The sequence below is a fragment of the Cupressus sempervirens genome, chromosome 4, assembly GCF_028749045.1.
Source record: "Cupressus sempervirens isolate cs-2001-9-10 chromosome 4, ASM2874904v1, whole genome shotgun sequence".
Classification (NCBI taxonomy): domain Eukaryota; kingdom Viridiplantae; phylum Streptophyta; class Pinopsida; order Cupressales; family Cupressaceae; genus Cupressus; species Cupressus sempervirens.
This window is the reverse complement of record NC_143121.1, coordinates 642060149-642074959: the sequence shown is the minus strand read 5'-3', so window position 1 is coordinate 642074959 and position 14811 is coordinate 642060149. Positions and strand designations below refer to the sequence as shown.

The window sequence follows — 14811 nt, the reverse complement described above, 5'->3', positions numbered from 1 at the left end:
AAGATAAAATTGATTATTTTTTAAAAAGTTAATCCACTTGTCACAAATGTGAAAAAGATAAATTGTAATTAATGCATGACTTATTAGAAAATATTTGTATTTTTTAGAAGAAAATTGAATTTTCTCATAAAATAAGTGAAAAATATGATTTATAAAATAATAATAATAAAAAAAAAAAAAAACATTTCAACTTTCTTTTAATCTTTTAAACTTTATGAGTTGAGTGGTCAATTGAACTCAAAAATTGAATTGAATGGAACTAATAAATAAACCCGTGTGATTTTTGCACTCCAAGAAGCAACCCAGCAAAAATGTACCATTCTCATTTTACAAGGAGAAAAATTTGAAAGGAAAAACAACCGAAACTGAACGGGAAAAACCGTACCTTAAAATTGAAGGAAAAGATGCCGTCATGGCTGTCACCATCGAACAAGAAAAAATTGTAACGACTTCTTTTCTCCCAATTTTACATATTCCTCATGGTTTTCATTGCATAACTTCAATAAGAAGGCAACATGGTAACTAAATTCGGTTAGTGATAGTGGGACTAATCAAATTCATCCTTCAGTGGAGTAGAGGATTCAGATTTTATGTTCCTTGGGCAGGAAGAAATCAAAGATTATTCAGCGCAGGGTGACCGAAGAGAAAACAGAATATACACTACTGGTGTTGGTGAAGGCAGAGGAATCACGGGTGGTGGCGCTGCAGCCGCCCCCTCGTACGATACTAATGGAGGGTCAGTAGCTTTATCTTCATCTTCATCCTCTCTTTTTTTTATGTGTGGAGAACAGGGAAACTTTATATCTGTCATGAAGTACTCCGTTTTGGTTTTTACCGGAAATTAAACTTGGTTTGCTTTTCTAGTGAAATCCTCATTATAAAGCAATTTGTACCCCTAGTATAAATCTTTGGACATCGTGAACTTTGTTTGGCTTTAAGTTTTGATCTTTCCACTTGTTCTGTTAAATGCAGTCGACAAGGTTGATTGCTTGTAAATTGGGGTTCTGCTTGTGTGACTTATTACATTTTGGGCAAGCTGCCTATGTTGCTCTGTCTACTGTTTATGGGCAGCATACCCAATTGAGAATGCTATTGTCATATGCCACCATATATTCATGATTTTGTTTCTGTTAGTGTTCTAGGAATTATAGTGTGAATGTTATCTCTTCAGTTTAGTTCTCTTTTTAGGCTTGTGTATCTGTAAGTGGAACCTCAATAATAACCGTTGATACCATCCTAGTGAGGGTGATCTTGTTTTGAACTAACATTGAATAAGCTAATAACAAAACAAACAACTGTACATGCACACAGAATTTAATAGAAAATTATTGGAGGCAACAATCATCTACTCAAGTTTGTAGCGAAATTGAATTCTTCAGACTGGCAGCTACGCAATTATTATATCTGGGGGTTGTGTAATATAAATAATCTAAAATCTTGGATTGATTCTTGGCATGTAATGTAGACTTGGAAGAAGAAGGACCACTGGGGAAATATCAGGTTCATGGGCGGGTTTAATGTTTCACTATCGGATGTGCTGAAAGATAGGTTGGAGGAGTGGGTAGTGCAGATGTGTATGCTAGCTGCTCTTTGCCATTCTGGCAATGGTGTTCGGCACTTCATTGTATTTCATACTTGTTTAACAGATAGTAAAGGAAATCTTTACATGGCTCTTATTCTATGTGAATCCATGTAATCTGAATATTTATCTTTTGTTTTTGAGTTGGTATTTGTATTGCCAAGGAAAAGGAAAAGGAGTTCATGCCAATACTAAGACAAATTGAAAATCTCATTGCAAGGTGGTTGTTAATGAAGTCACTGATGCACCAACATTTCAACTTCCACTAAGGAAAAATTGAGAGGTGCGTCTTTAGAAGGTTTTGCCATGAGCTAGACATACCAAAGAATGTTCAAAACAGAGGAAAATGCCAGAATGTGCCAAAAGAGAGATAGAACAGCCAATTAAAAGTGTACTGCTGGAGTGGAATGCCGCTTAAGAGTTCCACCAATCATACTTGAGAGTGACAAAATTGTAAGTAAAGTGTGCTTTTGAGAGGTTTCATTAAGTCAGCTCAGAGTCCAAATTTACAATTTGAATAGTATTGCCACTTGTTTCTTGCACCAAAAGTGAACAAATATGGCAGCCAGTCAAGTGAAGTGCACCAATGAGAAAAGTTGGTTCAGACATCATAAATGCTTGAGCCAAGTTTTTAGGGGAAATGAAAGACAAGACAGGGCATATTATTGAGTGGCAAAAGCCACTAAAAGTTCTGCCTAGGACATAAATGGCAATATAATGAGTGATCAACACTCAGTCAGAATGGGAGTATGAAACCTAAAAGTGGTGCATATCTTAAGGGGTAAATATACTATTAAACTTTGTTGAAAACCACAGCAAAAGGGTGAGTGATCAATGCTCAAATAAAAGGTCTTAAACAACTCAAACAAGGAGCACTTTTAAGTGGCTTTGCCATTTAACACTTCCACCCAAGCATCATGAAAAGTGGCAGTTTTCATAAGGATCCATTCTAGCATATAAAAGGACTTAAATTTGGTGCACTTTTTGAAGGGTTTCTCCACTCACTTTTAGTGCTGAAGGCTTTAGAAACATGGCAAATACTTTTAGTGCTGTGGTGTCTGAACCATCTAAAATTTGTCTAGTACTTTGATGATGGCATGCCATCGGAAAAACTCACCCATGTTAAAATCATATCAAACAACTTAAGATTGGTGTGATTTTGTCATTGGATTTGCCAACTAGCTTTCTCTGCCTCTCCTCTTCCTTAGCCGGCCAAAACTGAAAAATATGATAAAAATGTGTTCAAAAACATTCAAATAACCTCACACATGGCATTCATCATTACAACTCAAGGCAATTCAACTTTATCATTCCCAACAGAGGCAAGCTTGTTTGTGCAAAGGTTTCCAGTGGCATATTCGATGAATTCCAATGAATATCAGCAGATTTCAGTCTTCTATGAAATTTTTCGACACCTTAAAACAGTGAAAGCCAGTGCTGATGTGAGAACTCTCAAAATTTGCATAAATTGTGGAGTGCCATGTTCATGCTTTGCGAAAGTAAGCCTGATTTGAGGTTTTAAGTGCCTATTTGCCCTGCTGATGTTTTGATGCCTATAATGAGTTTCAAGTGCTCCACACTTTTCATTTGGTATATCCATGCATCTCAGGTTGTTAGCTTGCAATTTCGAGTCATCTAGTGAGATGCCATTTTGAGCACTTGGTATATTCTCTCATCCTGATGATGGATCACAGAGTGTGATCCGAAATGTTGATGCTAAAAAACACTCACACAATCGAATCCAGAAGCAAAATTACATATTTTTGTTTGTGTCAATTTGTTGTAAGAGGCCTAGTTTGCATTTGAATATTTTGTGTACTGTTAATGTGTCATGGCTTGCTTCTTTGGGGATGTTTAGTATGCTTATCAGATAACCTATGTTTCAGATTTCAGTTCATTATGACAAGTTTTGATAGGTTAACCAATCCCTCAAAGTTGGGTGTTCAGATTTATCCTGCTGTATCACTCTGTTCAGAATTCCAAGTTGCCCTTTTTGACTGAGAATAACTTTTTCCCAATTAATCCAAATGAAGAAATTCCTGCTCCACTGTGTTCTATGGGTCAGAGACATTATATGTTCAGATTTCTATCCCTTGATCAATCCATTTGATCAGCTTTCTAACGAAAATCCAAATGCAATTTCTAATGTTTTAATACTGATCAGACTTGTGGAGTTATTGGAAGCCCTGTTTGTGATGTCATATCTTGAAATCCATGATAGAGGGGACAAATTTGTGATGGAAGTATTGTCATTGATGTCAAATGAATTCACTAGCATGAATAAGATTGTTGGTACGACTATCATCAATGTCAAAGGTATGGAAATACAAGTAGTCAAAGCTATGATGTGTAAACAAGTTTTAGATTTACAAAGAAGCCAACAGTATATAGAGATAGTAAAAGATGCAGTGACTATGTGATCAATTCTAGAAATCATATTACAATTGACATATATTGTGATATAAAGAAAGATAACCACTCTACACATAGCCACATGAAAGGTGAAGTTGATGCAATGAGAGAGAGAGCATCATAAACAATAAAGTTGATGTGATTTAGAAGAAAACTACTAATATTCAAAGTAGTAACTAACAGTAGTATAAAAAGCTAACTGTATATAGAACATTGTGCCGGCAGATAATCATGCTCATTCTTAATGTAATAGCAGCAAAATGAAACATTAAATCAATAACAAGAAATTGGAAGATGTGATGAAATTCCCGTCCAAGAAGGACATGTATCTTTCAGGAGCTTGGATTGTTTGATCAACATTCAAAAATCAGAAACATATATATATGATCAAAACATTGAAATAAGTGTCAAATTATATGAATATAGAGTTGAGTGCTGAAGACTCCACGTCACCGTAAAGATATCCTCAATAGCAGCTGTAGTTATGAAGTGCAGCTATATTCATTAAACACCAAAGATATCACTTGGCCCAACCTCTGTTTGCAGTTGGTCACGTGGAATATGGAGAAGTGATGTTGGAGCCATTAGGAAGGAAACAAATTAATAGCAAATGAAATACATTCAAAGGAGGGAAGCAGGGAAGCAACAGTTTACTTGGAGGTACCGTAAGAGTATGTTATATTCTGAACAGAGCAAGTCAGTGATTAGTCATGCCTGTAGTCATCGTACAATATACAAATAAGTATAGGATATCCAAGTCAACCAAACTCAATATAATCTTCAGATGGTGTCATGAATCTTGGAGCAGGCAGAGTCTTGTGTAAAACAACACACTTGTATGATACGAACCACCAAAGTGCTGTTGGTTAAAAGAAATAGCAGAATTATTTGAAGACATTCACAATGATGGTAGCAGAAATTAATTTATTTTAAAAGACTATATTACGAAATCCAAGTCACCGATATGGTATATAGAAAAGAGAGAAATAAAATTTATCTGAGCAATGATCGAAGGTTTGACCAATTTAAATTGGGATATCAGTAATATGGAACAAAGGCATAAGAGAATTCATGTCTCGTGCATATGCGAATACTGATTTGGAAGACGCAGTGAGAGAACAAAGACATAGCAAGCTACATTCAATGGCGAGATATTGAAGTCCTCGTGGCACGATTCTATGTTGGTAAACATCCTGCTGAAAAGGTGACATCTATTCTGAAGATGAGCAGTCACACAACACAGACAAATAATTAGAAACATTCGATAATATGAAGAAGACATGTATACAACGAACAAATAGGAGCAATAAGTAGGACGACGGAAGCATGACCATCTGAATTCAAAGATAGAAACAGTCAAACAGCTGCCACATCAGAATTGGCACATCATTGTAAGACATAGCATATGTGAGAGACGCTTGACCAATATAAGTTCAGATAAAACACGTCAACCATCCAAAAGGATCCATTGTGGAAAGTCTGAAGTGGAGAACCAATAAAAATGGATTTAATAAATTGTGAAATATGTATAGCAGCGAGATATTGAGGGAACCTATATGTACCAACGGGAGTTTTTTTGTTCAAAGTGATAAAGCTCGTGCATATAAGGTTATATATTAAGTAAGCTTCTTACCGATCACATGGTATAAGATAATCATAAAAGAAAAGTAATTTTTGTTACAAGATCAAGGGCATCGCTTCAGATTTGAAGTAGTTAAAGATGAAAATAATTAGTGTATAAAAGTAACGACTTTTCAGTTTGAAAGAGTGTGGAGCAATCGAATGAAGAATGAAATATTTATGAAGTGCGAGAAAAGTCAGCAGTGGATGGTAAAGAACAGAACAGTGATAAAAAGAATATGTAACTAGAGAATTATGAAAATAGAAGATTGTGATGAAAACAAAGAATGATCTGACATATATATAATGAATGGATGTAAGTCTAATAAAAGAAAAGTTAAATAAGAAGGATTGCTGCAGACAATATACAGAAGGATAATTGCAGAAATGAATGTAGATTTAAAGCAGAGATAAATATTAGTTTGAAGAGAAGTATATAGAAGAGAAGATAGAATTTAAGAAGAGAAAATATGTGCTAAAATATCCATCACCAGTTGAGTAAAGCAACATCGCCAAGGTGGAAAGAAAGTTTGTGCGTAGTGAGTTGGTGCTCATGAAGATAAAAGCGGGAGTTGGTGCTTCTAGTAGGTCGGAGCCTCCGAAGTGTGGGAGTTAGAGCTTCCAGTGAGTTGGTGCTTATAAACATAGGGGTTGGAGCCTCTAGCAGGTCGAAGCCTACAATACATTATAAAAGAACAAAGTTTAACTTTATATAAAAGCATTTATTGTCGTGGTTTTCTCCTGCATTGGGTTTCCACGTAAATCTTGTGTTATTGTGTTCATGTGCATAGTTGTTCAGTTCAGCATGCTGAAGTTAATTGTTTGGATAAAAAAATTAAATAGACAAATTTGTCATTATATTGATTCACCCCCCCTCTTAGTACAATCATGTGCTCTTCAATTTGATCACACTCCTATACTCTACACATAAAATACTTTCCCTCTGCAAGTCTTCAAGTCTTGACCAATCCACTTGCCAACTTTTCTTGACCCATTTCATTTGCAAAAATCTCTATCTTGTAAGTTTGTTTAGTTCTGTAATTTTGATTGGCCAACTTTGCACACTTGCCAAATGTGCCCAATTGTTCGTCATGAGCCCAAATTGTGGTCTCATACTCTTCATGTTAGGAAGAATCTATTCCCAGAGTTTCAGTTTTGCAAGTGATCGTTTGACTTGTTTTTGAGGCTTGTTCCAGATGCAGTTCGTTGTTTCCTGGCATATTCAGCTGCAAAATTAATTGAAGTAAGCATATTCAGTTTTGAATTGCTTTTGACTAGGATATTTTTTGCAAGGTGATAATTTGTAGAATCGATCTATGTATATCAAGGAACGTTCCTATCAGGTGCCAAAGTCCGGTTATGTGGTTTTGTCAGTTTTTAAGGCCTCTAAATTGAGCAGTTTCTTCCAATTTGGAACCTTGTTAAAATTTGTTTGCACTAATGTCTTAAACAATCAAAAGTGACGAAGTTATTGATCAGATTGAATTGCCTAATGGTTTCTTAGAGGTACAGTTGTTTGAGTTTGAATTGTTTTAGCCGGGTCCACCTGGGACCCAACTTGCTTCAGCTATTTTTCATTCTTTCAAACTAAGCATTGGTGTTTAAGTGTTTTAAATCTTTTGATTTAACCATTGAATTGATAGATGAGAGTTGGATTAATAATGGGTCTCCAATCTAAAGTTACTCATGGTATAAAATGAGTAAATGGAATGATGTCAGAAGGGTTATTATATAAATAATGTAGTCACAAGAAATATGGATCAGACATTTATCTTGTGAGAAAGTGCGATACTTTAATCATAGGGGTGTTCTTTAAGGATTGAAAGTTGTTCTCTTAACCATGCAAGTGCCAAAGTTTTTGAATGAGTATAAAATAAATGCTATTGTGGGGGCATGCATGTTTGAAACAATAGAGTAATGCTTAAATCAGTTTTAGCACATTGACTTGGGAGGGGGCCCATTTTCAAATAAATTCCACGGTTTCTACTGATGTTCAAGGGTGTTTGTTTTCTTGAGATGGACCAGCTTTCCAAACATAAGATGTCATTGTGCTTTGGCACTCACCTGTGTCATGTACAAAATACAAAGATCCTATTTCGTATCCTTGTGGAGCTAAAAAGATATTAGAATAATCTTTAATGCTCACTATTGTAGTTTACTGTAAATATTAGAATGTTTCTAATATTTAGTTGTAGTGTAGAATAGAATGTTTCTATTCTATTCTATCGTCCTTTTGTATATATTGATCGTTTCGATCTCTGATTAATCAAGCAAGTATTCTGCCATTTACGTTTGTAACATGGTATCAGAGCGAGGTTAAATTTTCTTTGAAAATAATAATTTCTTATTGAAATTATCTGAACCTGGTTTTCGAAATTATTTCTTCCTAAATAATTTTGCTTCGTTATACCTAGTTCAAGCTAGGGTTTGGATGACTGTAAATCACATTTTTCTATGGTAAAATCGCGGCTCTGGAAAATTTGAAAATCGCTGGTTTTTTTAAAAATCACGTTTCTTGTTCCTTGGTGATCTGCGTCTCAGTTACAAACGGCGGATCTTTGGTCTATGCTTGCGACTGACATCAATCAAGACAAATATCTTCTGGTTGCAAAGACGTCAATCCGCCATTTATTTTTGCAAGTTTGCGATTTATTGGAGGTTCGACGTTCGCAGGTTTATGGTCGTGTTTTTTGCCCATTTGTGTGACCTCCAGGCGTCGTTGTTCTGATTTTCGGTGTTCGTATGACCTCCTCCATCCTGCCGTGACCTCCTTCCAGCACTGGTCGACTGTAAAACCACCATTTTTTTTTGCTAAATCGACCTTCAAAGCCAACGACTAGGGTTTTGCCCGAAACCTTACTTTGTGGGTCTAGACAAATTTTTCTGTTTGCAGATTCTTTGTGGGTTTTTCGAGATCTTTAATGGGTCTTCATCAGATTTTTGTGGGTGTCTCGATTTTTGTGCCTCGATTTTTGAGCCAGCGGATCCGAATTCCGACAGCGTATTATTTCTGGGTTTTTCAAGCTCTCGTCCGTATACTTCTCCATTTTTTTTGGGTCATTCATTTTCTCACCTCGAAATTTGTGCCATTTGAGACATTTGCATATTATGACCATCTGTATCAACAACATCAGAAGTCAAACTCAATTCAACAGCAAGCCAATGCTGCCTAGCACTCAGAGCAGAAAGAATCTCTCTATCATGCCTTTATGGCCAGCATACCTACAAATCATGCGAAATCTTCTGCCTGGTACATCGATTCTGGTGCCTCTTGACATTTCACTCATAGGCGTGATTGGTTTGTTGAATTCACTCCCTATTCTGATTCAGTCATCTTTGGAGGCGGCGAAGAATACAATATTGTCGGAAAAGGCAATGTTCAGATTCAGTTTGGAGGAAGAAAACTCATGTTTCTCAATGTATGTTATGTTCCTGGCATGAAACATAATCTTCTGTCTGTTAGTCAGATTATGAAGCACTCTCCTCAGTTGGATGTCGTCTTCAGTGGAAATAAGTGTTCAATTATTGATCGTGCTTCTCGCACTATCCTTGCTATCGGTCTTGAGGATCATGGTATTTATAGACTTCTAGATTCAGGAGATTCTCTTGAGCATGCCTTCATCGCCGAATCATCCGCTCTCAGCAGCCTCTGGCATCAGCGATATGGTCATCTGAACATGCAATATCTAGCACAACTTGCTCGGGATAATTTAGTCCATGGCCTACCTAACATCCAGACCCAAAACCGTCGCGTTTGCGGAGCTTGCCAAGCAGGGAAGCAACATAGGACACCATTTACGAATGGCGAATCATGGCGGGCATCTAGAGTGCTACAGTTGGTCCACGCTGATTATGTGGTCCTATGAATACTCCTATTTTCGGGAACAGGTACTTCTTACTCTTTGTGGATGATTTTAGTCGCAAAATGTGGGTATATTTTCTTAAGCAAAAATCAGATGTTTTTCCTGTATTTCAGCAATTTAAAGCTCTAGTAGAAAAAGAGTCTGGTTCCTCCATCCGTACTCTTAGGACCGATAATGGGGGGGAATTTTGTTCATCTGCTTTCTCTGTCTTCTGTACTACTCACGGCATTAGACGTCAGCTCACCACACCTCACACTCCTCAACAAAACGGTGTTGTAGAGCGTCGTAACCGTACCATCACAGAAATGGCTAGGGCTATGTTAGAACATGGAAATGTTCCCAGAAAATATTGGGCAGAAGCAGTATCCACAGCGGTCTATCTTCTTAATCGGTCACCCACTCTTGCCGTTAATCATAAAACCCCTGAGGAAGCCTGGTCTGGTCGCAAACCTAAGATCAACCATTTGAAAGTTTTTGGCTCTCTGGCATATTTATGGATTCTTGAAGTCAAACGCACTAAGTTGGATTCCAAAAGCCAAAAACTTATGTTTACAGGATATAGTTACACACATAAGGCCTATCGGTTGATTGATATAAATACTGATCGTTTAATCTTCAGTTGTGATGTTGTGTTTGATGAGGAACTTGGACCATTTCCGCTCTCTGACTCTCCACTGCATTCTGAGATTCAGTCTTCAACAATCTCTGACTTGGGTTCTTCTATTTTACATGAGTCATCTGATGCTACTGATACACCACCTCAGCCACCTCCTGATAATACAGCTATCCCGACAGCATTTGATATTGGCTCCTCGACTCTTCGGCCAAAATGGTGGGCTAAAACGATTAGTGATCTTCGTCCTGATGAACTCATTGAGGGTAGAACCTCCATAAATAAGAGCATTCAGCACAACACAGTTAATATAGCTCTTATGGCAAACATCCATAGTATCCCTGAGCCCCAGACATATGCAGAGGCCAAAGGAATTCCAGAATGGGAACATGCAATGGATGCTGAGCTTCAAAGTCTTCAGAAGAACCACACCTGGGTTCTTTCAGATCTTCCTCTCGGGAAGAAACCCATTAGCTGTAAATGGGTCTATAAGGTCAAGTACCATGCAGATGGTACCTTGGACAAATACAAAGCCAGACTTGTTGCTCGAGGATTCACCCAACGTGAAGGCATTGACTATGAGGAGACATTTGCTCCAATAGCTAAGATGAGTACTATTCGTATTCTTCTTGCCATTGCAGCTCAGTATGGTTGGAAAGTTCATCAGATGGATGTGAAGAGTGCTTTTCTCAATGGTGAATTACAGGAAGAAGTCTACATGACACAGCCCCCAGGTTTTAAGGTTGCCGGTTTAGAACCAAAAGTATGTAGACTCAAGAAGGCCATCTATGGTCTTAAACAGGCTTCTAGGGCTTGGTACATAAAGATTGATCAGTACTTGGTTACTCAGGGATTTCAGCGCAGCCCGTCAGATAGTAATTTGTATATTAAACACCCTAGTAATGAAATTCTTTTTCTTGTTGTCTACGTGGATGATCTGATCATTACTGGGAGTTCAGAACATTTGATTTCAGATATCAAACAGGATCTATGCAGAACTTTTGACATGACCGATCTTGGATTGCTTCATTATTGTTTAGGTATTGAGGTTTGGCAGACTGACAACAGTATTTTTTTGTCTCAGTCCAAGTATGCCAGAAGTTTGCTTGACAGGTTTCGAATGCAGGATTGCAAACCTGCCTCCACTCCTATGGAGACTGGTCTGAAATTGTCCGCACAATCTGATTCTCCTCCTGTAGATGAAACACTCTTCAGGCAACTAGTAGGTAGTCTCATCTATCTTACTACTACTAGACCTGATCTCAATTTTGCAGTCAGCTACATCTCCCGGTTCATGACAAACCCCAAGACTGATCATTGGATTGCAGCAAAACGTGTATTACGCTATGTACAGGGTACTTCAGATTATGGTCTTTGTTATACAAGGAGTACTACTCCTCAGCTCCGTGGATTCGCCGATTCTGATTGGGCCGGCTCAGTTGATGACAGGAAATCTACTTCTGGTTATGTGTTCAGTATCGGATTTGCAGCAATTACCTGGACCAATAAGAAGCAATAGGCACATGCCCTCTCCTCTACAGAAGCAGAATATAGAGGAGCTGTCAAGGCAGCTTGTGAAGCAGTTTGGCTCCGTCGGATGCTTGCAGATATGCATATTTCTCAAGCGGGTCCAACTTCTTTGTTTTCAGACAATCAGGCAGTACTCAAACTCGCCAAAAACCCAGTGTTTCATGAACGAACCAAGCACATAGAGCTTCATTGCCATTATATTCGACAATTAGTAGAAGATGGAACTATTCAGTTACTCTATGTCCCTACCTCAGAGCAACCAGCAGATATTTTCACAAAACCCCTTGGTCCTGACAAGTTTGTTAAATTCAGGGGATCTATTGGTGTAGTAAATAGATTGAGCATTATGGGGGGGTATTAGAATAATCTTTAATGCTCACTATTATAGTTTACTGTAAATATTAGAATGTTTCTAATATTTAGTTGTAGTGTAGAATAGAATGTTTCTATTCTATTCTATCGTCCTTTTGTATATATTGATCGTTTCGATCTCTGATTAATCAAGCAAGTATTCTGCCATTTACGTTTGTAACAAAAGAAAGCCATTGACATAAGGTGGAGTTGTAGGGGCTAATCAGGCCATGATTTGCAAAGTGAGAAATTAGGCTTTACTTTGAAATGAATTAGCTTGGATACCGATTAAGATGGGGATGTGTGTAGAAGCTTCAGAAGCTATAGAGGCATGGATGCTAAGCTATGGTTGGAACACTGTTTGGGAGTGTTGACCAAAGTCAGAGGGAGGCCTGATCAATTTGTTAGGCCTACCTTTTTTATTTTGAACAAGGGTCCCATTTTAGTTGGAAAGAAAAGCGCATGGTGTGCCTGATGGTGCCGGTTTCTAAATGCATATGCAAATGTGTTAGCAGTCAGGTTGCCATTTAAATTGCAGGTAGGTCATGCTTGCAAGCATTATAATTGCAAAGCCCCTTGCGCGTATGTTCAGATCACTATCTTTGCTGAGAGTGAGTAAGTTTGAGAGAAGCAACACTAAAAAGACTGGAGAGCTCAATGGTCTTTGGAAGTAGAGGGTGTCGGATGTAAATGTGGCAGGGGCGTACCTTATCAATCCTAGGGGCCTATTTTGGCCAAGAATATGGTGGGCACCAATCCAAAGTTTGGAGCGTTGATCAAGCCTGAGGGATACTATTTTATTAAGAGGATACCTTTAGGATTTTACCTAGTCCCAATCTAGATGTTCGAATCAGGAGTCGTCTATTTTGGAGTGATAGCATCATTTTTTAGAGTGTTGTCGTGTAAAAAAATCATTGCACTTGATGATAGTACACATTGATTGGTATATGGAGGCCTGCAGTTTCTTTTGTCCCACATTGGTGTTACGAACGTATATTTAGATGTTTTTATACTATGTCACTCGAAGAATCATATGTCAAAGCGTTGAGAATTTTTGATGATGGTGCTTGCCCACACAGACCTCCTTAATGATTTGGACGTTGATGTGGGCATATTTTGATCCACCATACCGACTACTGTATAATGACTCAGCAATGATGTAGAACCCGACAACTAGTGGAGGCATGACACTTGGCACAAATATCAAGATGATGATGTGGGCAGAAGGACATGTGTCATGTAGTTGAGTTATCGCCAAAGGAAGTAGGCGGGCCTGAGTGGAAACATGGCGATGATAGGAGAAGATGACACGTGGTGAGGTCGGCTTGGTGGGTGGTGACATGTCAATATGATGCAGGAGCATCCTGGGTGTAAGGGTAATCTTGCATCACCCAAAAATATTTCTATTTTTCAATTTTCCAGTTTTTGTGTTTTTAATAAGGGCTATTCCTATATAGAGTTGTTGCTTTTTGGGAGCTTGCTAATTTTAGTAAGTTGGTATTATGTGTTTAGATTGTTCTAATCTCATATATGAAGGTTCATCTTTGACATATCAGCTTGTTGGATGAGTTTTATTGTCATATCATATGTATTGGTGCAATTATTGCAGATTTTTGGTATGAATTTTTGCTATCCAAACTTCAGGGCCAGCGATAAAGGCCTAAATGGCTCCGAAATGAGGCAAAACCTTGACTGAGGAACACTTGCATTGTTTGTTGCTATAGATCGCTAGCCGAGGATTTCGTGATGGGGTTATAATAGCCCATCAGGTCAACGGTTTGCTAGTTATGGTCTCTAGAAGTGGACCCATCCGAAAATATAATTTGTAAAGTCGATCTTATGTAATAAAGTGTAATGAAATAATATAATATGTGGTTGGTCGGCCTCAAGGGTTAGGGCTCAGTGTCTTGAACCTTCCTGGACAGTAAAAAGTGCCTACATAAGGAAGGCCCCTAGGTTGTCTAGGACAGTTTTGGGTGATAACCGCAACTCTGTCTTGCAGATTGTTGTAAGGAAGGCGCCCATGTGGGTTTGCATATTGTAATTCTATAATTCTACATTTGTGGCAATAATAAAAAGCCCATATTTTGTTCTCTGTATTTGTTGTTTGTTGTGGTATTAAGGGGAGCACCCTTCATCAAGTGGCATCAGAGCGGGAGTTCTTGAGTGTATAAACAGATCATTGATTGGGAGGTGGTTTGCACCGAGACCGTGGTGTAATGTCCCCTTTTCACCACAAAATTTAATAATAATAATTAAATATAAGATTAAATAATAAAAAATGTGTATATAATTACAAAAATAGTTAATACTAAATACAATATAATTGATTAAATTATTATTATCATAATAACAAAAGAATTATATAATCAAAGAATAAATAATATATAACATATTAAATAATATTTCAAATACCATCACTATTATAATAAATATTAACATAATTTGAAGATCTATAATATAAATATATTATAAAATATATCAACAAAGATATATAATAATTTCTAAATGATAAATATAAGTAATCCTATAGTTAAAATGCAATTTAATTTTGATGGATGACAACCTCTGAAGAGTCGTGCCTATCTCTTCCATCCAACACAAGTATAAAGGACTTACGACGATCACATAAAGGGGCATTAGGAAAAAATACATACAGGAAGAATTAGCAAAAAACAACGATATCATCCTAGACTATCAAAAGCAACTAGCAAACTAGAATAACGACACAAAGATCTCCATCAACGACATCGATTAGGAAAACAACAGAAAGTGACAACACAAGAGAATATAGGAGTTACCTTATTCATAAGCACAAAGGAGAGAGCTATGAAGGGAGAAAA

At 37.4% G+C, this 14811-nt stretch overlaps 1 protein-coding gene across 2 annotated transcripts in view; it reads left to right on the top strand.

Annotated features, from left to right (window-relative positions):
- Positions 1–479: 479 nt before the first annotated feature.
- LOC149562872 (uncharacterized) overlaps positions 480–14811 on the top strand; it is a 110989-nt gene continuing 96657 nt past the window's right edge. Inside the window, exon 1 of one of the 2 annotated variants that reach the window (XM_089826330.1) lies at positions 480–736. In XM_089826330.1, the coding sequence (XP_089682456.1) occupies positions 591–736 (146 nt within the window). In that variant the 5' untranslated portion in view covers positions 480–590. The remainder of the gene's footprint in view (positions 737–14811) is intronic. The other variant, XM_089826331.1, reaches the window with a different exon arrangement.